We start from the raw sequence: 26,065 nt of genomic DNA, 5'->3' as shown, positions 1-26,065 counted from the left end.
GTGCGCCGCGCGGTGCTGCCGCATGCTTACATATCGATCTGTGTTGGGTGGGTGGTGGCCGGCGGCCAACCTGTGGCGAGACATGGCCGCGCACGGCTTGCCGACCCCGCCGCGGCTTCACTCGAGCGAGCTTGTGGCGGCGTTCGGCCAACCCCGCTCGGCGACCTGGATCCATAGATAAGGACAGGAGCTCAAACTTTTTTTCCGGCACTCCACGGCTCGCACCGCTCCATCTCGCCCACTCAGTACACCGACAACATGCAGAAGGCGATCTGCTACACGCGCTATGGCGGCCCCGAGGCCACGTCCATCGTCGACGTGCCGAAGCCTACGCCGCGCGCCGGCCAGGTGCTCATCAAGACGGCGGCGGGCGGGCTCAACCCGCTCGACTACCGCGTTCGGTTGGGGGACACGCGCGCGCTGATTCCGGCCACGTTTCCGTGGATTGCGGGCCACGAGCTGTCGGGCACAGTTGCGGCACTAGGGGACGGCGTCACGACTTTTGCCGTCGGCGACGAGGTCATGGTGCGCGTCGGGAAGCGCAAGGAGCACACCGGCGCGCTGGCGCAGTACGTCGCGCTGCCGGCTCGCATCGTCGCGCGTACCCCGAAAAACCTCCCGCTCGTCGAGGCGGCAGGTATCCCGCTTGCAGGCCTCACGGCCCTCCAGCTCCTCGACCACTTGGGGGTCACGGCCGGCGACCGGCTGCTGATCACGGGCGGGGCGGGCGGTGTCGGCCTGTTCGCCATCCAGCTCGCCAAGCTCCGCGGCGCGCATGTGACGACCACGGCCTCGTCGGCGGGCGAAGTACTCGTTCGCAGTGTCGGCGCGGACGAGGTTATCGACTACAAGGCTACCAAGCTTGCGGACATTGGCACGCAGTTTGCCAAGGTGTTCGACTGTGCCGGCGGGGACATGAACGACCTGCTCGCTGCCACGGCGGACGGGGGGCACATCGCCACCATCGCGGGCGAGCTGACCCCGAGTGTGCTCGCCGGCTTCGACGTGTCAACCTTCAAGCGATACCTCGCCTCCGCGGTACTGTGGTACCGGAGCCGTGGCGTGGTTAACGCCGCCGCCGCAAGGGGCATCCACTACCAGTTCTACTTTATGCTCCCCGACGGCCGCCAGCTGCAGGAGCTCTCCGATCTCGTGTCGGAGGGGAAGCTGCGCGTCGTGGTGGACTCGACATACAAGTTTGAGGACTACGCCCAGGCATTCGCGCGCCTCGAGAGCAAGCGGTCGAAGGGCAAGGTCGTGATCGAGTTCCCGCCAGCGTGAGCGCTGGATGTGGCGTAGTAGATAGAGACACGATGTCCTCCCCGTGTAACCCACCCCCGGTGTACCCCGCACCTGCCGGCGCTACGCTGATAATCACGCGGGGCACAGTTGAGCCATCGTAGTAGGGCATGCATGAGTTTTAATAGCAGTGCAGTGCAGGGTGAGGGCGGGTGGCGATGCACGCGCGAGCCGGGCGTCTGGTCAGTGCTTGCCGCGACGCAAAGCCAACCGCGCGCCACCAAGCCTGTCTTCAACGACGTTGTTGTTCGATTCTGAGAGTGATTGGCCGGGGAGAACGCAACACGACACGACCATCTCTCTTCTAGACCACAGCATGGCTTTAAATCGGACCCACAGCCTCCTGGTCGAAGGCGGAAGCGGACCAGTGCCCTCCGGCGCAGTGGCGGCGCGACAAGACCTGCTCGCGCGGCTCGAGTCGGGCGCCGTCGGCCCGATGTGAGTGGCCTGCCTGGCGCGCGTCAACTGACCCGGGCAAAGCAAGGCCGAGACGCTGCTAGATAACTATGTCAACGCTCGCCGCCAAGATCGGTGGACGCGCCCCGCGGTCTCGGATGACCTAGAGCGCATGGAAGCGAGGGTGCGAACCCTCGCGGAGGGGCCAGCTGACCCCGCCCAGATCGACCCGTCCCTCGCTCCGGCGTTCGTCGCCGTCCGTCTAGCCCACACCCTCGGCGACTCGCGTGCCCTCTCCCGCCGAGGCGTGAGCGAGCAGGCCGCGAAGAGCCTCGAGCTCAGTCGGAAACGCAGGCAGGAGCAGCACCCGCCGTCATACTCTGACAGTGTGGGCCCCCTTACGATGCCGGGTACGCCGAGCACGCCGACGCGCCCGCCGCTGCCTACCCCTCCGCTGCAGCCGCCGCCTCCTCCACCCCCGATGCCGACGCGGGATCCGCCCCCACCCCCGCCGCCAACCCCTCCGCCGCCGCCCTCGCCGCGCGTGTCGTCCCCTCCACCCCCGCCGCCCCCGCCGCGCGTGTCGTCCCCTCCACCCCCGCCGCCGCCGCCTTCGCTCTCTCTTATCACTGCCCCGCCACCCCCGCGGCCGCCGCCGCCTCCCCCGACGCTGTTGTCCCCGCTGGCGCCGCCGGAGACAGTGCCGGACGAGACCGTCGTCCGTCTCCTCACCCAGCTCCGCATCGCTGAGAACGCCCGCAGGGCCGTGATGGACCTGTACATCGCCTCTGAGGGACGGTGTGCCCTGCTCGAGGCGCGGCTCCGGGCCGCGGAGAAGAGATTAGACGCTTGTGCTTGTGGCAGGTCGATTAGATAGAAGATAGCTGACGCGTCGTGTGGCGCGGCCTCGAGATGAGTGACCCTTTCACCCACCACATTTACTGCCCGTCTCACATGCGACTGCTGCACACTGCCCAGACATAGTTGCCAGGGGGCAGACTGTACCCAAGCCTGCCACCGCACCCCCTGTGTTGTAGAATGAGACTCGAGTACTAGTACAACCAGCGCGCGCGCCGTCTCGTTTCATGCAACCGTCCATTCTCTCTCAACCTCTCCCCCCAACATGCCCTTTAGCCCCGCGACCGACCTCGCCGGCACGAGAGAGCCGTACCACCGACCGGCGATCGCCGTCGCCACGCGGCAGGCCCTCCTGAACGAGCTGGGACGCACCAGTGATGTTCTGTGAGTCCGCGTGGCGCCTACGCTGACCGACACTGTAGACGAGCCGAGACGCTCCTCTCGCGACACATCAAGGCACGCCGCGAGGGCCGCGAGTCAATCTACAGCATCATCGACGACCTTGAGTACTTGGAGGCGAGGGCGAGTGCTCGCGAGCCTCGCGAGGGGCAACTGCTCACCAGTGGCACCAGGTTCACGCCGCCCTCGCGCCTGCCTTCTTCGCCGTGCGCGAGAACCACGGTCTGCCGGTGTCCGAGGCGCTCGCGCGCCGCGGGCTGCTGGCGCAAGAGGCGCAGAAGCTTGAGGAGACGCGGCGGCGGCGCGAGGACCCGCGTGCGGCGCCGTCCGGCCAAGACACGGACGGCGACGCCGGGCCCAGCACCCGGGTCGAGATGGCACCAAGCAGCAGCGTCGCGCACCTCCTCGAGGCGCTCCGTACCGTATCCGCCACGCTGCGCGCCGCCGAGGACGAGCACCTCGTCTCTGAGATCGCGCGCGCCAGCCTGCAGGAACGGCTCGACGAGACAGAGGCGAAACTGGCCGCTGCAGACGAGAGGCTCGCAGCTGCAGAAGCGAAGCTGGCAGCGTGCACCTGTCAGAGATAATGGCCAGGCTCGCGATAGAAGTTGTGCTCCACGCGGTGTACGGTACCACGCGCTTGCTTCAATGTGACATTGCTTGGTGGTGGTGGGTGCCTCGCGGCGTGCCGAGACATTTTGATTTCTTGGCACTTTGCTGCGGTGATCTGCGACAAAACTTGGCAGAGACGTCTTTGATCATCATGGAGCTCCTCGTTGCCTGTTGTCACTGGCCTTGTCTATGCATGCATGGTGATAGTGGTGACGAGCAGTGCATGCCCCGCTCGCCGGTCGGCCATGACGCTGCGGCGATAGCGGCGTGTCCAGCAGCTGCCGTCTGGCTGCATATAGCTCGTCGAGCTCCACCAGCTCCAGGCAGCTCCACCGGCACGGTGTCTTGGTCTTGGCCACTTCTTGGCCCTGCCTACTACATCCCCAAGACACAAAACCATCAAGCCAAGCACCATGCGTGCCCATCTCTCTCTCAACCACCCACCTACACCATGGTGCTAGTCTACGAGCATCAGCGGCAGCAGCAGCAGCACGCGGCGCCGACGACCTTTGGCGCCGCCGTCGCAGCGTACGGTAACGGCGGCGTTGCCCCGGTCGTGATTCGCCTCGCCCCGCTCTCCCACCAGCCTGCTCACACCCCAGGCGCTCGGCCAGATCATCTCCGCCGACTCGGTGTTCAAGCAGCTGTCCGCGCCGGCAGCGAGCACGCCGGCGCACGCCGAGGCCGTGATCCGCGCGTACGTGAGCAGCAAGCGCAAGCGCGGGCGCACGCGCGCACACATTAGCAACAAGCTCGAGTACATCGAGTGGAGGGTGAGTGCTGCGGCTTGCATGCCGACGTTCGTTGCTGACAACCCCCAGACACCGCAGTTCGGGCCCCAGTTCCTCGCCATACGCGACGAGTTCAGCCTCGGCGCCAGCCGCGCCCTGCTCATCCGGAACCTGCCCCCGGGCGCGCGGCACATCCCAGCGCTGCGCGACCGTGCGTGTCCCGCAATGGTGGGCCTGGACCGCGCAGCAGCCGGCACCGTGGCGCCCGTAGCGGCCGCCCCGCCGCCCCCGTACACCCCGCGGCGGGGGAGCGGGAGCGCGAGCTCGGCCACAAGCGACGCGAGCGAGGAGAGCACGGGCGCGAGCGACGAGGGCGCCGAGCCCGAGCCCGAGTCCCCGCCCGACTCGCCGACCGACGAGCTCGTCGCTGCGCTGCGCCCGCCGCTGGCGCCCCGCACCACGTCGGAAATTGCGCGTGCCGCCGTCGCTGCCGCGCGCGCCGAGCTCAACGACCGCGTGCAGCTGCTCGAGGCTGCGCGTCTCGAGGCCGAGGAGAACGCGCGCCGCGCCGCCGAGGAGAGGGACGCGCTCGCGCGCCGCGTGCGCGAGATGGAGGAGGCGATGGCTGCCGCGTTTGGTGCGCGGTAGATAGGTTGAGCACGCACGTTGTATACTTGGGCTTGGGTCGTATCTTTCTCCTTCTCGTTGTATGGATCTCTGTAATGCTTGCCTGCTTGCGATCGCGATCACACTAGCGCCGTCGGATCTTTCTTGATCTGGTGGCCGTGTGGCTTGCTGCTGGTCTTGTCTGTCTGTGGAACATGCCCCCGCGTGCCGCCGGAAACTTGGGCAATTGTGTCGGAGGACGTTTGGGCAGCCTCGGAGAATGACATCCTCCGAGGACCAGGGCGGGGACACCTCCGAGCCGGGCTCGCGCAGGGTCCTGCTCGCACCAGTCACTCCCGAGCCCCGTGGCGCTGGTGAGTACGACTCCGGCGCCATCCCCGACGACGAGATGCCCGACAAGCGACTGCCAGCGACAGGCCAGCCACTCACCGCCACTCACACCCCCCTCGGGCCGACTTACGGGGTAATAAAATTCATATGGTGGGATACTAACTAGTGACTACCGGGTATGAGTGGCATGATACAGCGTGAGTTGTCGTGATAATGAAGTATTATTATAATAAAAGCGATGCCAATAGCAGTAGCACAGCTACATGGCCATGCCGACCTGGCTGGCGCGAGGGGGCATAGGGAAGGCGTTGGGGGCGAGGCTGAGGCTGGCGCGCGGTGTGGCGTCGCCACTGCCGCCGCCCGAAGACGACGACGACGACGACGACTCCTTCTCCTCGAGCGAGTGCACCGAGACGTGGCTCTTGCGGTCGCCAATGTCGCCCGACATCTCGTCGGGGTCGTACCACAGCATCGCGACGGTTTGGGTGCTCGCGCGCATCGCCTGCGGCGGGGTGACGATATCTTCCGCGTCGACGGCGTGGTCCGACGAGCCGGCAGAGCACAGGCTCTCGGGCAGGTCAGAGAGCGTGTTGCACGAGAACGGGGTGCCGAGGGTCGGCGCGAACGGCGCAAACGTCGAGTGCGTCGCCAGTGTGCTCAGCTCGAGCGTCTCGGTCTCAAGGGTCGTGAACGAGCGGGCTGCAAGAGGAGCAGAGCTCAGCGACCCGATATGCGCGCCAGACGACGAGGGGAGCTGAGCAAAGCTGCGCTGCGAGGTCGCCATGGTGGCCACGTACGACTCCCAGCCTGCCGCGCCGGCCGCGTACGAGTCGGCGTCGGTCGGGTCAGGGAGGTACTGGCTCATCTGGCGGCGCTGGATGCGCTTGTTCTTCATGCGCTCGAGCTCGGCGGTGCGCGAGTCGCGCCACATCTCAACGTCCTCTGGGGCTGGTGCGGGACCGGCGGCCGTCTGCCCCGCAGCGATCTGCATGACCGCCTGCTCCTTGTGGAGGACGCGGCGCTCGGCGTCGCGGAACGTCTCGTCGTCCACCACGCGGCCGAGGACCTCGCGCGCCTCGAGGTGGTTCATGTACAGCGTCATGCGGTGCGCAAACTCGCATGTGTAGTTTGGGCCGAGGACAAACTCGCCGCCCATCTGGAACACGTTGCCAGGGTTCGAGTTGTTGAGGTGCAGCGCAATGTTCTTGAACGAGCGCATCATCTGCACTGGCGGCGTGTTGCGGTTGTACTCCTCGCGAACACCGGGCGCCTTGCGCATCGGCATCGGCACCATGAGGTTGTTCTGCACCATGCCGAAGAGCTTGTAGATCCGCGAGCTCTCGTCCGAGTAGAACGGGAACGGGCACTTGAACAGGTCGCGGTAGCGCTTGATCATCTTGTAGCTCGAGTTGCAGATGATGACGACCCTGACGTTGAGCGCGGCCATGACCTGCGGGTTGAGCTTGTTGATGCTTTGCGACGTGTAGTCCTGGCAGAAGCCGCACCACATTGAGCGGATGAAGAAGAGGAGGGTGCGGGGCGGGAGCGTCTCGCTGATGCTGAGGCGCTGGCTGCGCTTGGCGCGCGCGTTGGCCTTGTCGACGTCCTTCCTCTCCACGGGGAACAGCGAGTCGAACGAGACGGGGTTGCCCTCCTCGTCGATGACGAACTGGGTGGCAGACTCGAGAAGGCGGCGGTCCGAGGGGTGGCGGTACACGCTGAACGTCTCGTCCTCGGCAGGCTCGGGCGGGTTGAGCAGCGTGAGGCGGACGGGCTTGGATGGGAAGAAGGGCTCGTCGGCGTCGCGGTACGTGCGGATGTGCTGCTGCTGCTGGGCCTCGGACAGGTCAATGAGGCTGATGTCGCCCTCCTCCGAGTCGGTGTTACGCGGGGGCAGCGACTCGCTGCGCTTAGGAAGAGGGCGCTTGTACTCCTTGCTCGGGGTTGGCGTCGCCACATCGCGCTCTGGGAGGAGTGGCACATCGGGCGTGCCAGGAGCAGCACCCTTGCGCTTCTTGATCGCAGTGGGGACAAGCATCTTCAGCGACTTGTGCGTGCGCAGCTTGCGCGTGCGGCCGAGCAGCATGCCAGTAGACTTGGAGCGGGTGATTGTCCGCTCGGGGGCACTGCTGCCCTCCTCGAGGCTATTCTGTGCGATGCTGGTGCGCTTGTCAATGTCCTCCTGCAGCCTACGGGCCCGGTCAAACGTGTCGCCCAGGCCACCACCGAGGCTGCTGGCGAGGTTGTCGGCGTGACCGCTTCCCGAGCCGAGCGAGAGTGCGGTGAACGCGTCGGCCATGCTGCGGTGTGTTGGTGACGTCGGAGACTTGGCACCTTCACGCATGGCGGCCGCATACGACGCCACAGCCTGCGACATCGAGTTGGACCGGCGGCTGCGGCGGGAGCCAGTGCCCGTGGTGCCCTCGGGCGCCTCAATGCCATGCCCGAATGTGTGCCCGCTGTCTGACCATGTCTCAACGCCGGGGATCTTGATCGCGAGGGGGTTGGATAGCGATCTCCTGTGCTTGCTCTTCGAATGTGACTGCGTGGCGACAAGCAGAGGGTGGAGTGCAAACGGCTCTCTTGACTTGGCTGGCGGTGGTGGTGGCGCCACACGAACGGGGTGCTCTGGGACATCAGGCGGCGCCGATGCAGGCGGCATGTCCTCGTCCCACGCCGCAAGGGACACCCTGGACGCCATGGCTGCGCTGGACATCCAGCGTGCCGTGCCCGGGGGACTCATTGTGCCGATCGTGCTCGCAGTGTGCGGCGTGGGGGGCAGTTCCTTGTCAATGTCGGCGTTGTGCTCGGGCAGCGTGACGCCTGGACGGCCAGGCCCAGGCACGAGGATGCGCTGGATGCGGAGCGAGCGGCGCTTGAACGACGGTGCAGGCGCGAGGCTGCGCACCGGGCTCGCCGACTCGGCCGAGGTCGATGCTATCTCGGCGTCGTGCAGCGTCGGCGGGCGCACGCGCCGGATCTTGTGCGACGGCCTGGTTGGGGGATCGGCGAGGCGGAGGGTCGAGTGGCGGTTGACCACATCGGCCCAGGTGGCGGGGGCGAAGCCCTCCGGCTTGGACGGGGACGGGCTGGGCGGCGTGGGGGGCATCTCGACCGAACCTTCTTCCGTAGTGCCGTCTTCTAGGGACGCCGAGCGCAGCCGCTCCGTGCTCTCGCTCAGCGAGTACTTGACCCGCGCGGCATGGTCACGCAGGGAAACGCGTCGCACAATGTCAGCTGGCATGGGTGGGAGCGGGGGAATGTCGGGCGAGCTGCCGGGCATATGTGATGCCATCATGTCTGAGAACGGTGTGGACACGGGGTTTGGAGGCAGGAGACGTGACGACGAGAACGAGTAGGCCGCGCTGTGGACGCTGGCGGCGTCGGCGGCGGTGAGGCGCGACGTGCTCTCGGACCTGCTCGCCTCTGTCACGCCCGCATCGCCCATGACGGTCGGGTACATGGACACGGAGGAGGGCAGTGTGCTGTGTGGGGTGGTGGGTGTGCCGGTGGCGAGGAGGCCGTCGGCGCCGATCCCATCATCATGGAGGGTCGCGCGCTTGGACGACGGTGTGCGCGGTGTCGCGTTGAGGAACGGGTGCGACGACGGCGGCGTCTTGGGTCTGCTCTTGGAGAGCTTGGGCGCGGGTGCTGTCGACATGGTGCGCGCGTTGTTGTTGCGAGCGACGTGCGACGGGAGATTAGGTCGGGAGGCGCACCCGTGCCGAAGACTTGGGCGTCGTGATTATCTCGTGGACAGTGAATGAATGGAAGAACAACAAGACGTGGTGGTGAAGAGATGGTGAGTATAACAGAGTCGTCGCAAGCTGCTGGAGAGGGGAGCAGCCGTGCCGAGGTGCTCTGCTCTGCCCCAGGACAGGAGGAGAAGCACCACCTCGACAGACAACACACTCTTTGTTGTGGACGGACGCTGCGGCCGCGCGTCTAACCTTGATTGACTGGGTGTCTGTCTCTCTCTCGTACGCCCCGCGCCGCACCCACACTATTCTGGCTTCCAACACCCCCCCTGTCATCGTCTCCCTGGCCCTGTCCTGGCCGGCCTGGCCGAACTTGTTCCAGCACGAGGCCTACGACTCGCAGCGGCGCGCTGGCAGCGCCAGAGGCAGTGTTGGAATGTGTCTGTCGGGCGAGGACGAGTGAGGCACGCCGGCTTGACATTATCTCCTGGTGTCACACTTACGCTATTGCCCATTGAATCATGCTGATTCCAATACCTGCGGGTGCCGAGGGAGTGGGCGCTGCTGTAACACGGGTGGGGCGGGGGGATGTGAGTGTAGGAGGGGGGAGAGGGAGGAGGAGGAGGAGGACTGCCCTCTACCCCCTCCTGCACCCCTCCCCTCCGGCGAATATACACACGGGTGCCTGTGAACCTATTCGTCCCGGCCAGCCCACTGAGCAGACCTCATTAGGAGAGTGTGGCAAGGAACAGAGACAACTCGAGGATGTCTTGAAGTGTCTCGGAGCCTTGTCTCTAGCCCAGGCCATTGCCGCCGACACTTGCAGCCAACCGCCGCCGGGATGAGCTTACGCACGTCGACGGCAACGGGACAAGCGCCAGGAGAACGCAGGGGTGCATGTAAGAGGCGTCGCGCGCGCCGCAGCGTCACGGTTCCTCCTTGTTCCTGGCGGACCAGAAACCTCTGAGCGACCCCAGCTGTCGCAGTACACTCAAGGTTTGGCGTCCCCGACACAGCGGGAAGCCAAGCATATGTTTTAGCCGCGGGTCAATGGGCTCGATGGATGGGAAGAGAGAAAGAGTGCGCAGTTACGCGATGTGAGACACAACGAGGGGGTGAGGTACTGGTGCTGCGTTAATCACTCGAAGCAGGGCAGGGGAGGGAGGGGGTGCTGCTCCTGCCTGTGCCAAAGCCCTAGGCATGCTGCTTGTCCACCTGTCGACCGAGTCGTCGGGTGCACGACGCCACACGGGATAGAGTTGGATGAGGCCGATGTGGCGTCCAAACAAGCTGTATCGAGCGTCACAGAAGGACCGCGAGAGCAGGCAGCACACCAGCACGCCAGCACGCTAGCCCTGCGCCACCGCGTGTTGATCTCTCGTTCTCTCGAGAGAAGAGCGCCACGCCGATGCAAAATCAAACTCTACGCGAGGAGGCTCGAAATTGATTCAAAAATGGGCCGCGGTGCGCGCCGACACGTCCCGTCAGAAGAACATTACTCCCTTTACGGCGTGCTTACGGCAGGTTGAGCACGAATCAATCATGCGGGTGCGCATCATGCGGAATGCGGTGGGCTGCGGTGCGCGCGTGCTGACGTGGGAGTCAAAGTGGTGAGGTGAGGAGGTGATCCACGCGGGCGGATCGGTGGGCGCAGTGCAGAGGGCAGCGGGGGGGGGGACAAGTCAGCCAGTCAGTCAGTCAGTAACTGGGAACGAGGTACACCCCGCGCGCCGACGACGACGCGCCGAGACACGACAACAGCCGCCGCCACCCGCTGGCACTGGCGCGGCGGTCGCGGACCGAGCCGACGGCGAGCGGAGAGGAGAGGCCCCCTCCCCTTCCTCCCCCACCCCGTAGCAGGCAGATCACCGCCGAGCCCGCCGGGGCCGGGCGGCCGGCGGGACGAGTTTATCTTCGGGTACGTGAGGCACGCGGGTTTGGGCTTCTTTCTTGGGCCGTGGGTTGTGTTGGTTGGGCTGGGATGCGTCGGTCGCGCCCGGCGAGCCGCGCCGCGCGGGGTTGGCTGAGCTTGCGGTCGGCGTCATGGTCAGTCGAGCGCGGAGGGGGCGACAGTAACCTCGACATGCTTGCTCCACTTTGCCATTGTACTCTTTCCTCCCCTCCCCTCGCCATGCCTCGGGATCAGCGCCATTGCACCAAGCCATGGCGATGTCTCCGAACAGTGCTCGGACGCACCGCTCCCGACGGCTCTCGGCAGCGGCGTGCTGTTCTGCCTGACGTGCGGCGGGCCAGCGGGTCCGCTTGGCGCTTCGGTGCTTGCTTCGGTGCTTCGGTGCTGCTGCGGTTCTCGCTGCCTGAATGCTCCGTCGTGGCCGCGTGGCCGTGGTCGTCGTCACGTGAGTGCGGCGACTTGCGACTTGCAAACCTCAGACGCGATCGGGGTCAAGCAAGGAGTGCCAGGGTTAATAATAATAATGAGGTTTTCGCCTCGTTAATCGGCCACGCGACCGACAAACAACGCGTCGTCGTCGGCACAGCCAAGCCAGCCAGCCAGCGCACAACAAGCTGGCTGCTCGGTGGTCGGTCGGTCGTCTATTAACCGTAGCTCGCAGCAAATGCGTGCACGCGCGCGCGTCGTGCATACCGCAGTGTACGAGATGTGCACCCGCAAGTCCTCCCAGCGCCGCGTTACCATATCGCAAGTGGCAGTTGCCTGCCAGGCCAAGTCGCGTGGCGAATCCTCCCGCGGGGAGCCCAAGTACCCCAACTTCCCCTTGTTTTGACGCATTTGGGCGGTTTTGGGCAGCGCGTGCCGTCATTGCTGGCCCAACAACACGTAAAACCCGTCGATGGACGAGCTGCAAGCAACTGCAGGCAGCTTCAACTCGGTGCGGCGTAAAAACGAGCGAGGACGAAACGGGCAAAACGGTGGCGAGGGAGTGTCAGCAGGAGACAGACGCGACAAACCTGCAGCAACATCGACGAGGGAGGGCATCGACGATGCCGCCTGTCATTAACAACTTACCCACCTTGTCTCACCTTGTATCACCAACTGAACACTGCAGCACCACGCCCCGACGACGACGACGACGACAAGCATGCCGTCGAGCGTCAGCGGCCTCGTTGCCGCGCTGCAGGACGGCAGCGCCGCCCCGACCGACGAGTGGGTCTCTACTCTCCCTTTCCTCTGCTGACCGCAGGCTCGCGACCAAGCTCATCCGCGGCTGGGTCTACGACCGCATGCGGCGTGGACGGGGACGCATCGACGTCGCGTATGCACTGGACGAGGTGCAGTCGTCGGTGCGTTGTGGGGGCGTGCACTGTGCACGCCGTAACCTATCCGAGGCTGACCCCCCAGATCGGCCTCAACAAGTACGAAGTCGTCTTCAGCTCGGTGCGCGAGATGTACCAGCTCCCCGCGCTCGGCGACGCCCCGCCGCCCGAGGCGCGCCGTCCCGCACCCCCGCCCCCGCCGCCGATACCCAACAGCCCGAGGGGGAGCAACAGCACCGCGAGCGTGATTGCCGCGCTGACCGAGCCGCACCCGGGCCGGCCAAGAAATCTCAAGTGAGTGGCGGGCCGCCGCTGGGCTCTAAGCGGAGACACTGCTCACGCAGCACCCCAAAGCTACGCTGCCGGCGTGCTCCGTGCATACATCGGCCCGCGCCTCGCCCGCTCCACGCCGCAGGAGATGGGCCGCCGGTTGGATGCAATCGAACGCGTCATGGAGTTTGAGGAGCGGCGGTTCGAGCACGCGTTCATCGCCGTGCGGCACGAGTTCCAGCTGCCCGACTCGACCGTGTTCGCCGAGCACGCGAGCCAGAAGGTCGGCTCGCCATCCCTCCCGCCCGGGGCGGCGCCGGCGGTGCTCGCGCGCCCGACAGTGTCGCGACAGCACTCGTCCCCGTCCATGTCGGCGTCGGCCAGCCCGTCCCCGCCCCAGAGCTACGCGTTCCCCCCGCCCCTGCCGCGCTCCGGCTCGCCCTCGCCGCCCAGCACGTCGGCTAGCTGGGACTCGCGCCACTCGTCCCCGCTCGCGCGCGGCCCCAGCCCCGGCCCCGTGCCGCTCATCCCAAACGTGCATGCTACGCCGAGGCGGCCGTCGCCGCCGTCCTCGGCCTCCACCGCCTCGGGGCACGGCAGGCCGCCGCTCCCCCTGTTCGAGCCGCTCCCCGGTCCGTCGGCGTACCGCCACGTTCCGCGCAGCTCGCTCCCGACCTCTGCGGCGCCCTCGCCCCCCGTCCCGCCGCTGTCTATCGGCCGCTCGGCGGGCCGCGCTCTGCTGCAAGCGTCAGCGAGCTCGACGTCGTCCGCGTCCGTCGCGCACTCGCACTCGCACTCGTCCGTCGCGCACTCATCCATCGCGCACTCGCACTCGCCCGACCTCTCGGTACCGTCCTCGACGCCGTCAACGTCGCCCTCCACACCGTCCATCACCCCGCCAACACCGTCCGTCGCCACCCTCTCCACGCCACCGAGCGTGCCCGTCCCCCGCCCGCCAACGCCACCAAGGCCACAGGAGAAGCCAGAACGCGGGTTCATCAACAACCTCCTCTTCCCGAGGTCGACACTCCAGGACCTCACGCCCCGGGATATCCCAGACCTCACACCGCGGGACATTCCCGACCTCACCCCGCGCGACATCCCAGACCTGACCCCCAAGGCCGCAATGGAGCCAATACCAGACCTCACGCCCGCGCACGGGGCGGCGCCACGGCTCGCACTCCCAGACCTGACGCAGCGGCTCCAGCTCCCAGACTTTGGCGACCTCGCCGACCTGACCCCGCGCGCGGCGGACGCGCAGCTCCGCCCCGTGTCGCCTGCGCCGCCGGTGCCGCCGCCCAAGTCCACCAAGGCGCCGCGCGCGCGCATCCCCGAGCCGGAGGTGGAGAGCGCCACGCCGCCGCCCGTCGCGTTCGAGGCGACCGCGTCCGCCCTCCCGCCAGCCAACACGGGCCCGCTCCCGGCGTCGCATCCCTTCGCACGGGCGCTGCACGGCGCTGTCGGCAGGAGGAGGTCAGACTCGACGGGCTCGAGCGGGTCCGCTGCGCCGTCGACTAAGCCCCGCGACTCGGAGGCCAGTGCGGGCGGCGGGAGCATCAGCATCTCGGCCAAGGTGACCCGCGGAGGGTATGGGGACCTCGATGTCGTCGCCTTGCGCCGCGTACATGAGCGCCGGGTCGGCGAGGCGGAGCGCCTCGTCCGTGAGGCTGAGGACGCCGCGCGCACCGCGCACGAGGCGCGGCGGATCGCGGAGGATGCGGCACGCCGCGCAGACGAGGCAAAGGGTAAGGTTGAGGAGATGCGCGCGCGCCTCAGACGCGTAGAGGCCAGTGTAGGCTTGTCGTCGTAGATTGATTGTCACTGTAGAGAGAGAGGACACTTTCGTTGTATCAATACTACTACTCCTCCTAGTTTGTACATTCATATGCAGCAGTTATAAGGTCGACCATGTCGACAGTGTCGCCCGACGCCTCCATGCTGCGCGTCCTTGCTCCCAGCCCATTCAGCCCCAATACATGCATACAACGTGTAAAGCGCCATGGCCCATGCCACGTCGAAAATTATTAAACACCCAATCACCCTCTCAATCCTATGCCCTCTACTTGTCGCTCGGCGGCGGTGTCGGGGTTCGGCCCGTAGACAACCGCTTCTCGAGGTCATGCATCGCGACCTTTGCCTCAGCGACGGCGAGTCGGCGCTCGAGCTCGGCCTTCTCGGCTCGCGCCTCGGCCTCGGCCACCCGCTTCTCGAGCTCGAGGCGCATCGTCTCGGTCTGCATGGTCGAGCTGTCGAGGCGCGCCTGCAGCGTGGCATTCTCGACGTTAAGCTCGCGCATCTGCTCCTCCATCTCCTCGAGCTTGGCGTGCAGCCGCGAGATGAGGTCCTCGGGCCCGTACGGTGGCGGCGCGCGCCGCTCTCGTGGCGCGTCGGCGTCTGGCTGCCCAGTCGAGTGCCTCGCCTGTCTCCGCGCTTCACGGGCCGCGCGGGCCTCCACTGCAGCAGCGGACGTGGTAGATGCCGGGTCGTGGTGGGCGTACACCCGTGGGTCGGCTGCCGGTGTAACTTCCACGGCTGGTGGGTCGTGGATAGTGTCGAGCACAGGGACAGGAAGCGCGGTCGACATTCTGCCACTCGACATGGTACCTGGACTGCGGCCAGTCGCTGGCGTCGGTGCCGCCGACTGAACCTGCGGCGTGTTCTCCCCCGACGATGCGCGCCGGAACAGATTGCGTGCGCGCGATATTGACTGCATTCCGGGTGGCAGGGTCGCCGACGACGAGTTTGGTGAGTCGCTCGTGTAGGGGCCGCCTGTTCCTGGCGCGTCGAGCTGGGCAGGGAGTAGCCCGTACGATTTCCGAATCTGCTTGATGGTAGACCCGTGTTGCGGAGCCTGTGAACATGGTCAGTCACCTGCCGAGAGCAGCGGGGTGAGGTGAGGCGGGAACGCTAACCGCCACGGCGACGCGACCATCCCCCGTAATCACGTACTAGTCGTCGGAGGTAGTCGACTTGTTCGGCCACCTGTCGCTTGGTCATTCCTCCTGCTCCGAGGCGACGACCGACGAAGATTGAGATGATTGTGCGAGAGGCGCTGCGAAGTGTTAGCAGTGTGACCTCGGGTGTATCGGGGTGGTGCTTCCGCCACGGACGGACTCGGCGCCGACCACCTGCTGGGCAGCACCAAACATGCGCCGTGTGTGCGTGCTGAAAGAAGCAGCGCACACTACAGCCGCATGCCGTATGTGCCTTGAGCCGCGGTGCATAGGTAGGGCAGGTGGCCTCGTCGTTCCGCGGCGGTCACATCCTCTCGTACTCACTCTGGATCGCAAAAGACGGACAGGTCGCCCAACAGCTCGACCGATTCGGTGATGGATGGGTACGATTCCTTGCCGGGGACATACTGCGGAGGTGTGGGTTAGCATTCGTCACGCGCTGGGAAAGTGAAATGTGCACCTACCTGGACGTCGACTCGACCGCTCCCGCGGTCTGTTGATGTGAACGGCATGGGCACGGCTGTTGAGGCTGTTCGGGCAGGTCCACTAGCACGTGCAACGCAGTGTCGTCGTTCCCGTTAACGCGCGACCAGCCACCGTCTGTAGACGCGGTGTCGTCCAAGTTGAAGAAGAAGAATTGGGAGGTGCTGTTGCGCGTCGTGGTGTTGTGTGCGCGAGCGACGGGCGGTGAGCAGCGCGCGCGATGCGATGGGAAGGGGCAAAAGGGGTGCGGGGGATCGACAAGGTATCGTCTCTTGTATGAGATGTCGGCAAGTCGGGTGGGGGGGTCACGGGTCACGAGAACCCGTCGTGTCGTGTGTGTCGAGGGTGCTTTGATCCGACGGCAATGAGTAGGAGCGCTGGAGCACGAAGATGCGGCGCGCGCGTGAGATGTAGCCGTAGTGTCGAGATATCGTCAAGTGTGTAGAGGAGTCTTAGTGGGTTTGTACCAACCCAGCCAGCCAGACAGCTGAGCGGGGGGCGTTCAGGGAGACGACGATGGGCCGGGGGGTTCGGGGGGGAGGGGACAGCAGAAGGGGGTCAAGGGAACCGGAGGACGACGAGGGGATCCAGGGGAGGTCAGGAAGTGGTAGTACAATGGCGCAGGGGGTGGTTAAGCGCGGAGGGGAGGGGCGGAGGGGAGGGAGGCGGCGCCGAGAATGGGAGGGGCCGAAGTGCCGAGTATGGGTGGGAGGTTTGGTCGGTCGGGTCGAATGGCCAGGGGCGGGCAGCTACAGACCGTCTCGTGGCGGGGCACGGGGGGGACGGCGGGGCGGTACAGGCAAACGGTAAACGGTGCAATTGGGACCTTGTTGGAGGTTGATATGAATGAAAGAGACGACGACGACGACGACGACGAGAGGAGAGAGGTGCGATCGGCGACGACGCTGTACCTCGCAAACCCACTTTGGCGTCGCGCCGCGTTTCGCCAAACACATCCTCGTCCTTGACTGACACCTCTCTGACGCCTCTAACGCCTCGCTCCTCGCTGCAATCCGCTAACAAAGACGGTTTGGGCCCAGCACGCCAGCACGCACGCGCGTGATCCCGGGGCCGCGGAACGAGCCTGCAAGCAACGTACGCAAACGTACAGCCAGCACCGCGCAACAGTCGACCCATCAACCCAGTGTGGCCCAGTGTGGGTTCCGGGTCAGGGAGTTACGAGAGGGTGTGGGCCAACACGGGCCACTTGGCTCGAGCCAGAGTTTGTGCTTGCCGGCACTGCCCAAGCAGGTCAGTCAAGTCGGCAGCCAGCCCCTCGACGCCACCACTGGCTGGCTTGCAGCTGGCTTGCAGATGCCTGCACGGGTCGATCTCCCGCTCAGGAGGCGGCGCAGCGCCACTTGCTGCCTGCTGCAGCAAACGATGCACACGTACTGCACGGGCGGGTGGAGCAATGTCTCGGTAACTCCTGCAGAGCAGGCAGAGAGATAACGCAGGCAGCGTGGCCGTCCGTCGTCGTGGTGCTCGTCGTCGCCGTCTGCGATCGAAACATTCTCCTACATAAACGTGCCTGGGCCGTGGGCAGCGGCAGTCATGGCTGGCTGGCCATGGGAGCGGCACGTCGCGCTCGCAGCGAGCCAGCCCAAGTAGGTGCGACGCTCACTCCTCGCGGTGACTGAATAGCGCTCTCCTGGTTCGTTGCTGCTGACGTGGGGGGATCAAGCCTCGTGCGCAAACAACCATAAACCAGGTCTCGGGGCTCGTCAACTAAGGGTGCGGCAGAGGGATACCCGCTTGCCTTGCGTGTGGGGTGGGGCGCGCTGCCGTTGTCTTTTGCTGCTGCTCCTGCCTGCCCCTCTCTAGGCTGTCTCGTCTCGCCTTGCCTCACGTTAGCCCTCCTCTCCCTACTCACCCGGCCCACAAGCTCACGCCCCGCCCTGGACCCGGCCCTCATTATCAAACTTTCTTGGCGGATCCCACAATCCGTACTGACTCTGCGGAGCAAGCTAGCGGCCACCAAACCCAGTGTGACATCGGCGTGCACCGTCAATGGCTGATCTCCTAGCTGCGATGCTTGGCTCCTCCTCCTCGTTGTCTTCGTTCCGCGGCAACAGCACCCACCACCCTCACCCGTCGCGTGCCTTGCCCGTGTCCAGCCCACCCACGCTATTGACACTCCCGCCGTCCGTCCGCGGTTGGCACATTTCGCCGAGGCTCCTCGGGTTCCAGCAGTGTGGTAAATGGCTAACAACAATGTCGTACAACACGTGAAATACGTCTGTCACTCTCTCTACCAGATCCGCCGCAACGCCACGGGCGAGGTACCGACGGCAGGTGGGCGCCAGTCGCGGCTCGCGACGTTGGAGCACAGCGGGGCGCTGCTGCGGATACTCGACCGGCGCGGCGGGAGAGCGTACAGCTCTGGGCGTGGCGCAACGACGACCGACAGCGCGCGCTGCGGTGATACAATCGTCGAGCACGGCGACGAGGTGGAGCACACGCTCGGTGCTCGTGGCGGCGCTGGTGCAGGCCTGGGGGCGACGAGCGGCGCGGGGAGTGCCCGTGGCGGCGCGGGTGCGGGGCGCGGCGAGGCGAGCGATAGCGCGCGCTGCTGTAGGGGCGCGGAGGCGGGGACAGCAGTCGAGCAGACGCCCCTCGGCGGCGCCGGTGCAGGCCGCGACGCGACAAGAGTCGGCACACGGTGCGGCGGCGGCGCGGTCGCGCACGCCGACACGGGCACGACGCCACGCTGGGGCGCCGGAGCGCGCGGCACGACCGTCGAGCACACGCCAGCGCGGGGCGGCGCAGGCGCAGGCCGCGGCGAGACGAGCGACAGCGCGCGCTGCGGCGGAGCGGCGGTGGAGCAGACCCCGCGCGGCGGGGACGGCGCGCGCGCCACGACGGTCGAGCACACGCCGCGCGGCGGCGCGGGTGCCGGCCGCTGCCTCTTCGCAGCTGCGCGACGCGCGGCCAACGCCTGCGCACTGGCACGGGACACGCGCAGCTCGTTCTCGGCTGCGAGGCGCGAGCGCTCGCTCTGCTCGAGCGCGATCTCGAGGTCGCGCATCCGCTGCTCGAGGTGCGCGAGCTGCGCTGCGTCGTATGGCGGGGGCGCGTCCCCCAGCGGCAGGAGCGAGTCGGGGTCGCATGGCCCCGCGTCTTGGTGCAGAAAGATACGCGCTTCTGGGGGCTCGGGGGTACGGATCGAGTCGTCGGATGCCGTGCTGGTGTCCGAGTCGGTCGAGAGCTCGCTCACGGCACTGAGGGGGGACGCGAGGCCGTCGTCGTAGTCGCTATCGGAGCCCGAGTGGCTGCCCGAAGCCCCCGGCAGCCGATACCGCGCCCGCACCTCCTTGATCTGGCGCGACACCTGCGGCATGGCGCGAAACAGACCGTCCAGGTCGTCGCTTACGTCCTGCTTTGCGCGGCGGTGCCGCAGCCGGTACGAGACGTACGCGTCGAGCACGACGGTGGTGGCTCTGGGCCGGGGTGGTCAGCGCTCGCTGCTCGCTCCGGCTCGTCGGGGCCCACGCCCACTCACTGCCGCGAGTAGAGCACCTCGGGGACGCGGAGCACGGCGACCGCCTCGGCGGTGGAGGGGTACGGCTGGCCTCTTCCGTGGACTGCGCGGAACTGGGCCGTGTTAGCTCGCCACACCACCACCGCTGCCACCACCTACCTCAACATGCACGCTGTCCTCGAGCGTGTAGTACTTGAACCTAGCAGACATGTTGTGTGTGTGTGGGTATGCATGCTCCACCACACCTCCATCGCCGGTATTATGAACGACTCCAGCAAACGCATGCATACGTGAACAGGCAGCGTCATTGCCATCGCGGCGCCGCGTATCCTCGCTCCCTCCCTCGGGTGCCCCGCGAGTAGTCTCCCACTCCCACCGTCCCACGCCGCCCACGAGCCCATCGTCGAAACAGGCAGGCACTGGGCAGTCGGCACTGGGCACTGGCACCTTGACAGCGTCTCGGTACGACGGCTACCGCAGCTAAGTGTACACGATAGATACATACGTAGGCTCAGCACACGCATTATAGGCGACAGGATTCTATTACAAGGTGCGGGCGGTACGCAGGAACGAGGGTAGGTATGGCCGCCACCGCTCACACGACGGTCACCAGTGACTGCCGGCGCCGGCTCTAACCACGCCTAAGCCATGACCGCGGCGCCGCCGGCCCAGCGGCGCTCAGCGCGCTCGGCACGCTCCTCGGCCTCAGCGACGGCCGCCTCGAGGTCGTAGATGCGCGTGGATGCCTCGGCCTCGGCAAGTCGCTTCTCGAGCTCGCGCGTGGCCGCGAGGCTCTCGGCGTCCTCGACGCGGCGCTCGAGCTCGGATATCCTCTCCTCGAGCTCCTGTCGCTCTGCCTCCGCCTCGCCCATCTTGGTCTCGAGGGCGCGCCGCGCCGTTTCAGACTCTTGCAGGCGCTGCGCGAGCCCGCGGACCTCGAGCATGCCCATCGCCTGGGGCTCGGTCGGCGTCGTCGGAGACAGGTACGGCAGCTTCTTCGGCGAGGTCGTCGGCGACGGCAGCTGCTGCGCCGCCTGTTGCGGGTTGGGCGGATTCGACGGCCGCCGTCGCGCCGCGTTCGAGATCGCGCTGATGCTGTCGGTCGGAGGCTGCGGCATGTCGTACTGCGATCTAATGTCCCGTATTGTGCGGCGATGTTTCGGGACCTGGGCGGGGGCGTGAGATGGATTGTTGGGCGTTGTCACGAGAGAGAGCGCCAGCCGAGCCGCGCTGCTACTACTTACAATGCGCTCGAGCGCGTCGAGCTGGTCCGAGACGTGCCCCTTGTTCATGCCGGACTTTAGCCGGCTCGAGACGTACGTCTGCACGATCGCGTGGGCCTCTCTGTAACGATAGGATGCGTGTGTGAGTGGGAGTTGACCGGGTTGGGAGTGGGAATCGGCCGTGGGTGCCGTGGGATCCGGCGCGACTCGACTCACTCGGAATCCGCAAACGCAGACTGCGCAGACAGCTTGGCGACGGTATCGCTCATGCTCGTCCAGCCCGTACTTGGCCCGGCCTGTGGTGTGAGTGGTGTGAGTGGGCAGGTATGGCCCACCTTGGACGGCGACTCTAGTAGTCCCATTGTTGTTGTTGCTTCTTGGTCGTGTGGGTGGAGGTAACGCTGGTGGTCTGGTGGCCTGAGTTGATGGAGGCTTGGGGGCTTGAGACGCTGCAATGTTGCAATGTTGCGCGCGTGAGACGCTGGCCGGGCCGGCACGACAAGTAGCAATCTAGCAAACGATGGATGCGTGAGAGACAGTGGATGTTGACAACAACGCGATCCATGCATGTGTTGCGTTGCGCACGACGACAACGGCGCTAGGTGCTGCGTGCGGTGGTCAAGGTATGCGGTCTGGCCTCGAGCCGGCGCTCCCTCCTGCGCGCGCTGCAGATTGTCCTCTTCTGGTCGCCGTGTCGTCGTCGCGCGCTCTCGCTCTCATGCTGCAGCTACAGCGCTGCTGTTTTAATAATGACAAAACCGGGGTGTCGAGATTCGAGGGCCCGTTTGCCACCCACTGCCTTGCAGCTCTTGCCCACACGCAACATGACGGCATGGCGTCCCAATGGCCGGCCAGCTCTGCTCTCGTGCCTCGGAAGTACTGAAATGGCCATGTGACTGACTGATGGCCGGCCGTGGCTGGCGTCAGCAACTATCAAACAAGTGCAACAAGCATGCCGTGCTTGTGGCTGATCGGCGTCGTGTGGCTTTGAGCACCACCACGTCAGCACGCCGATGGAGAACAAAGGACGCGACCCAAAGGAAGCGTAGCAGGCGCAGAAGGGCGTATAGAAGGGAACAGCGCAGACGCGTACGGCATCGCGCGTCGATCGACGCTGTCTGCGCCTGTAGGATCGTCGCGGCATGCCTCCGCGGCATCACCACCACGTCGCGTCGAGCAAGGCAGACTCTCTTCGACACCAAGAGCAAGGACAGCAGGGCCGATAGCGAGCCGACCGCGCCTCGCCCCTCGCGCCGATACCGGCCCGAGCTGAATCTCAGGCCCATCGCGACGCCGGCCGGAGCCACCACCATCTCGCACCCATCTCGCACCATCCTTCGCACCACCTTCCCTCTCCTCCTCCTACCCTCCTAAAAAGCTTTCGCTCGCGCTCTCGCGCTCGCTCAGCTGCTGCTCAGGTCCGACTGGGAATCGAACCCAGATTACAAGAATCAGAATCTTGTGTACTAACCATTATACGATCAAACCGATGTTGCGTGTCTTCGGGCGGTCGAGCTGGTTGAAGAGGGGGCGGTGGTCTAGCCTCGTCGCTCCTCCTCCTCCCCTCCCCCTCCTCCCCTCCCCCACTCCCCCCCACCCACTCACCACTAGCACACTCTTACATACAACACTGACACTAAGAATACACGATCAGATCTTGTTCCCCCACCTGCGCGCAGGCTTCGCCTCCGGCTCGGTGCTCATCCCGACGAGCGCGAGGCGCGCCTCCATGCCCGCGATACCGGGGTATGCCGGGGCGTCCTGGCGCGCGCGCTGCGAGTGGGGGATGTAGAGCGCGTGCTGCTGCTGCTGGGGCGAGGACGCCGAGTTCTTGCGGAAGAAGTCGCGTTTGGGCGGGGACGTTGCTTTCGCCGCCGCCGCCGGCGTCGCTGGTGTCGCCGTCGTGGCCTTGGGTACCGGCGGCGCCGTGGGCGGGGGCGAGGCGCGCGGCTTGGCGGCCGGTCGGCGGAGGGACGACTTGCGCTGCGGCAATACCTGCTGTGCCGGCGCGCGCGGCGAGAGCTTTGGCGGCGGGAGGCGCGTCTGCGTCGGGTACGACGACGCCGGCGTCTGGGGCGGTGCCACGCGGACGCCGGCCTTGGGCGACGGCGGGGCCGGGCGAGGGGAAGTGTACTTGTCCACTGTGGGGTCGGGGGACGCGTTGGGCGGCGTGGCGATGTAGCTCGTCGGCGCCGTTTCGCCACTCGAGCGCTCGCCGTCGTCTGCGCTCGGGAGCGGCGAGGGCGGGAGGAGGGCCGGGGCAGGGGCCGGAGCGGGTTGGGGTGGCCGCCGTGCGCTGCCTCCACCGACGGGTCCTGTTAAGATCGACGAAATCTGCGCCGTCGTGTCGGCGTACACGTTCACCGGGGGCCCGTACGTCAGGCTCGGGCCGCGCTGCAGCCCTGGGCCGGTCAGACTGGGGCCGCGCTGCAGCCCGCTGGCTCCACCGCCGCCGCCGTTGCTCGCCTGCCGCGAGTGCGAGCGCTGGTCTGGCGCCGACGCGGCCATGTTCTGCTGGTACGTGAGACCCGGGTGCTGCTGGGGGTAGTATGGTGCCGGCGCCGAGCCGGACAGCTGGCGCTGGTGCGAGTGGACCATCGGCCCCTGCTGCTGGCCAGAGAGCTGGCGCTGGTGGCCCTGCGAGCCCGAGTTCGAGTTCTGCCGCTGGTGGCCGTACGGCGTGGGGACTGTGCCGCCCAGCGAGCCCTGTGGCCGGTGTGCGGGGTGGAAGTACTGCTGGCCCTGCTCGATCGCCGCGAGGCCCGGTAACGACGTCGACCGTGGCGGGGACCTGGCGAGCGTCGATGCGATTCCTGGCGGCGGGCCAAAGTTGCGCGGGCGCGGTGGTGGGCGTGCCGGGGGAACGAACGGCGGGCTGAGCGCCGGCCGTGGCGGCTGTTGTGGTGGGCCCTGGTGCCACTTCGGCGGTGCGGGATACGGGCGGCCGCTGGCGAGGTAGGCTAGTTCGCTGGGCGACGTAGGGGAGCGTTTGGGGTTTGCGTTGGGCGACGACGGGGAGCGTATCAAGGCTTCGGGCGAGTACTGGATCTGCATCGGTGCCGACGGCTGGGACTGGGACTGGGGTGGTGGTGGCGGGCGGCGGGGATGGGTCGCTGCGGGTGATGTCACATTTCGCGCTGGTGTTGGCCCCCGAGCTTGAGGCTGTTCTCGGAGCTCGGTGCGCGGCGACTCGCGGCTCCGATGGGGAGCGGGCGGCGTGACGCGGGGGAGGGCGGACGCGGACGGGCTGACGACGGGTGCGCGGCTCGGCGCCGGACCCGAGGGCACGTCGACCGGCGGGGCCGGGAAGAAGTGGGTGAGGCCTTCTGTTGGTGGGGAGCCGTCGCTGCTGTCGTCATCGAGCAAGGGGAGTGGGGTGAAGCCCGGTGCTGGGGCGGAAAAGTCGAAGCGTGGCGAGGTGGCGAGGCTGTCGCGCGGGGTGTAGTGCTTGCTGCTCTTGCTGCTGCTCATCGTACCCGCCGTCACGGTGATGGCGGCGGTCGCGACCGTCTGCGAGCGCGGCGGCATGCTGAGGCCGGCGATGAGGCCCGAGGCGCGGATGGGCTCAAAGGACGGCAGCGGCTCGAGGAGGGGCGGGCTGGCTGGCGTCGGCGTCGACACGAACAGGCCTTGCTCTCGGCGCACGGTGGTGAAGGCTGCTTTGAGGTGTGGTCTCTGGGCGCGAAATGTCAGTTGGGGTTGTGGTTGGTCTTTTGTGGCCGAGGAGCAGGCTAGCTAGCTCGTCAGGCAAGGCAGGAGGAGGCAGGGTCGCCGGTGACGCTTGCAGGAGATTGTGTGGTGCAACAGTCTGGCACAGTTGTTTCCTGGTCTTGTTGCCCGCGCTAGCCTACAACTGGCACAACGGCATCATCATAGGCATTGCAGGCATTGGGCCCACCCTCGCTCGTCGTGCCACTACTGCGTGCGGCCACTCACCTGACTCGCAACTGCCATTTCACGCTCCAAGACATCAAGCTTGCCCTCGATCGCTTCCTCGCCCCTGCCCTTTGTCACCTTGGCGTAGATGTAGCAGCGGAGCACGGCGGCTGCGTATCTGCGACGAGGGGGTTTTGTTAGACACATTCATGCATACAGGCCAGCCAGACAGCCAGCCTGCGTCTGCTCTGCCTGCCACTCACTCGGGCTCGAGCTGCGCCTTGCGCGATTTGAGGGCAGCGGCCACATGGTGCTTGTGCGCCATGGGCCCGACCTGGTTTTAGTGCGTCAGCGAGCCGGTCCACGGCAGCACACCAGTAGGTAGAGACGACACCACCGACTCACTGCCCCCGTCCGAGACACACCAGCGTCATCGGTATAGGTGTACACATGTGGGTCCTGCACATCGCCAAAGCTCGCGGCGTCGCTGTCGGCCGACAGCTTGCGCCCGAACACTGCCATGAGTGCGTGGTGTGGCTAAGGTTGTTCGGTCGGTCGGCGGTCGTCTTGTTCGCAGGGTTGGGTTTGGCTTAGGCCCCTGCCTGCGTGCGCGTGCGCTTTGGCTCGGTTTAGAAGGTGGTAATGACGACAGTGGGGGTGGGACACTGGCTGAGTGTTCTCATGTGCGTGTGTGACGTCTGGCTGGCGTGGGATATAGTCAAGATGCTGCTGCTGTTGCTGTTGATGTTGATGTTGATGCTGCTGCTGCAGCTTCTCAATGGCGGACAATATTCCCCACCCACCCCATGGCAGACGCCGTTGCTCGCTGCTCCGAAGCACGTCGAAGCAGCAGCAGCCTCAACGCTCATTCACCCACACCTCACCTCACCTCGACACACTCTTCCATCAGCCCGCCCCGTGAAGCATAAACTGAGAGAAGAACACCTCTGTGGCTCCTGCAGCCTCACAAGCCCTTTCACCCAAGGTCGGATGTGACAATTCCAGGAACACACCCTAGGCCCCGGGCGGCTGGGCTGGGGCTCTGCAGCTACAGCAGCTGCTCGTCGTCGCCCACTCGTTGTCTTTCCTCGTAATTACATGACGCGGCGGCGGGGGAGCAGCACAGCAGCGACAGGAGAGATTCAGGCTCGCCCCCGCAGCGCAAGGGGGGCGGGAAGAGGACGGGTACGTTATGGGCCAGTTTCAGGTACCTTTTGGTTTCGTTTCAATCTGCCAGCCACACGCGGCAGGTGGCACACAGTCAGTCGCCGTGGAGCCACGAGGGATGCACACGGCCGTAGCATACCTAGCACAGCGGCTGTTGCTGCCTGCTCTGGCCGTCGTCATGCTTGGCAGTTTCATGTTGGTCGTGAGGTGGTGAGGTATGCGGTACGGCCGCTTGTCACCGCCGCCATTGCTACCACCGACTGACGTTCGAGGGTCGAGGTCACCGTCGTCGCCCAGGCCGGCCGGCACGACCTTGCCTTTGCCTTTGGGCGAGCACACGCCGCTCGCTGCAATGTGCATGGCGCCCACCAGCGGAGTGCGGAGCACAAACCTAGATCGTGCGATCACAGGAATGTGCATAGGCCAT

General features: G+C 66.2%; 9 protein-coding genes and 1 non-coding gene across 10 annotated transcripts; 4 read left to right on the top strand and 6 right to left on the bottom strand.

The window, feature by feature from the left end:
- Positions 1 to 258: 258 nt before the first annotated feature.
- Positions 259 to 1,281, top strand: CEQORH_0 (NADP-dependent oxidoreductase domain containing protein; the record flags this gene model as incomplete). The annotated part of the gene is made up of 1 exon (XM_062774093.1): positions 259 to 1,281. The coding sequence occupies one exon, from the start codon at positions 259 to 261 to the stop codon at positions 1,279 to 1,281; it is 1,023 nt and encodes a 340-aa protein (XP_062630077.1).
- A 334-nt stretch (positions 1,282 to 1,615) lies between these two features.
- On the top strand, positions 1,616 to 2,572 carry bag_1 (IgA FC receptor; the record flags this gene model as incomplete). The annotated part of the gene is made up of 3 exons (XM_062774092.1): positions 1,616 to 1,737; positions 1,780 to 1,879; positions 1,919 to 2,572. 3 exons carry the CDS (start codon positions 1,616 to 1,618, stop codon positions 2,570 to 2,572), a joined length of 876 nt encoding a protein of 291 aa, XP_062630076.1.
- A 246-nt stretch (positions 2,573 to 2,818) lies between these two features.
- Positions 2,819 to 4,943, top strand: LOC62_05G007572 (uncharacterized protein; the record flags this gene model as incomplete). The annotated part of the gene is made up of 3 exons (XM_062774091.1): positions 2,819 to 2,937; positions 4,151 to 4,337; positions 4,386 to 4,943. The coding sequence occupies 3 exons, from the start codon at positions 2,819 to 2,821 to the stop codon at positions 4,941 to 4,943; spliced, it is 864 nt and encodes a 287-aa protein (XP_062630075.1).
- Positions 4,944 to 5,511: 568 nt separating this feature from the next.
- LOC62_05G007571 (uncharacterized protein) lies at positions 5,512 to 8,913 on the bottom strand (the record flags this gene model as incomplete). The annotated part of the gene is made up of 1 exon (XM_062774090.1): positions 5,512 to 8,913. The coding sequence occupies one exon, from the start codon at positions 8,911 to 8,913 to the stop codon at positions 5,512 to 5,514; it is 3,402 nt and encodes a 1,133-aa protein (XP_062630074.1).
- A 3,096-nt stretch (positions 8,914 to 12,009) lies between these two features.
- LOC62_05G007570 (uncharacterized protein) lies at positions 12,010 to 14,264 on the top strand (the record flags this gene model as incomplete). The annotated part of the gene is made up of 4 exons (XM_062774089.1): positions 12,010 to 12,074; positions 12,112 to 12,211; positions 12,270 to 12,478; positions 12,509 to 14,264. 4 exons carry the CDS (start codon positions 12,010 to 12,012, stop codon positions 14,262 to 14,264), a joined length of 2,130 nt encoding a protein of 709 aa, XP_062630073.1.
- A 150-nt stretch (positions 14,265 to 14,414) lies between these two features.
- On the bottom strand, positions 14,415 to 16,341 carry LOC62_05G007569 (uncharacterized protein). The gene is made up of 4 exons (XM_062774088.1): positions 15,873 to 16,341; positions 15,733 to 15,815; positions 15,404 to 15,506; positions 14,415 to 15,305 (listed from the first exon to the last, which is right to left on the bottom strand). The coding sequence occupies exons 1-4, from the start codon at positions 15,918 to 15,920 to the stop codon at positions 14,514 to 14,516; spliced, it is 1,026 nt and encodes a 341-aa protein (XP_062630072.1). The 5' UTR covers positions 15,921 to 16,341; the 3' UTR covers positions 14,415 to 14,513.
- Positions 16,342 to 18,142: 1,801 nt separating this feature from the next.
- On the bottom strand, positions 18,143 to 19,587 carry LOC62_05G007568 (uncharacterized protein; the record flags this gene model as incomplete). Its single annotated transcript, XM_062774087.1, has 4 exons — positions 19,532 to 19,587; positions 19,394 to 19,485; positions 18,838 to 19,331; positions 18,143 to 18,273 (listed from the first exon to the last, which is right to left on the bottom strand). Exons 1-4 carry the CDS (start codon positions 19,580 to 19,582, stop codon positions 18,143 to 18,145), a joined length of 768 nt encoding a protein of 255 aa, XP_062630071.1. The 5' UTR covers positions 19,583 to 19,587.
- Positions 19,588 to 19,864: 277 nt separating this feature from the next.
- LOC62_05G007567 (uncharacterized protein) lies at positions 19,865 to 21,248 on the bottom strand. The gene is made up of 4 exons (XM_062774086.1): positions 20,931 to 21,248; positions 20,812 to 20,891; positions 20,617 to 20,716; positions 19,865 to 20,538 (listed from the first exon to the last, which is right to left on the bottom strand). Exons 1-4 carry the CDS (start codon positions 21,162 to 21,164, stop codon positions 20,014 to 20,016), a joined length of 939 nt encoding a protein of 312 aa, XP_062630070.1. The 5' UTR covers positions 21,165 to 21,248; the 3' UTR covers positions 19,865 to 20,013.
- Positions 21,249 to 22,009: 761 nt separating this feature from the next.
- On the bottom strand, positions 22,010 to 22,083 carry LOC62_05G007566. The gene has a single exon. It is a non-coding gene; the product is annotated as a tRNA-Gln (tRNA).
- A 162-nt stretch (positions 22,084 to 22,245) lies between these two features.
- On the bottom strand, positions 22,246 to 24,993 carry LOC62_05G007565 (uncharacterized protein; the record flags this gene model as incomplete). Its single annotated transcript, XM_062774085.1, has 4 exons — positions 22,246 to 24,270; positions 24,532 to 24,649; positions 24,735 to 24,805; positions 24,877 to 24,993. The coding sequence occupies 4 exons, from the start codon at positions 24,991 to 24,993 to the stop codon at positions 22,246 to 22,248; spliced, it is 2,331 nt and encodes a 776-aa protein (XP_062630069.1).
- Between the last annotated feature and the right edge of the window lie 1,072 nt (positions 24,994 to 26,065).

This window comes from Vanrija pseudolonga, chromosome 5 (assembly GCF_020906515.1).
Source record: "Vanrija pseudolonga chromosome 5, complete sequence".
Lineage (NCBI taxonomy): Eukaryota > Fungi > Basidiomycota > Tremellomycetes > Trichosporonales > Trichosporonaceae > Vanrija > Vanrija pseudolonga.
This window is presented reverse-complemented; position numbering and strand designations above follow the sequence as displayed.

Coding starts and splice junctions, on each gene's coding strand:
- LOC62_05G007567 (XM_062774086.1), bottom strand. CDS start 21,164: ATGCATGGATCGCGTTGTTGTCAACATCCACTGTCTCTCACGCATCCA. Junction 20,717..20,811: donor TCTGCGTTTGCGGATTCCGA/GTGAGTCGAGTC, acceptor CTATCGTTACAG/AGAGGCCCACGCGATCGTGC. Junction 20,539..20,616: donor TCGACGCGCTCGAGCGCATT/GTAAGTAGTAGC, acceptor GCCCCCGCCCAG/GTCCCGAAACATCGCCGCAC.
- LOC62_05G007569 (XM_062774088.1), bottom strand. CDS start 15,920: ATGCCGTTCACATCAACAGACCGCGGGAGCGGTCGAGTCGACGTCCAG. Junction 15,816..15,872: donor GCGGTCGAGTCGACGTCCAG/GTAGGTGCACAT, acceptor ACACCTCCGCAG/TATGTCCCCGGCAAGGAATC. Junction 15,507..15,732: donor TCCGTCTTTTGCGATCCAGA/GTGAGTACGAGA, acceptor AACACTTCGCAG/CGCCTCTCGCACAATCATCT.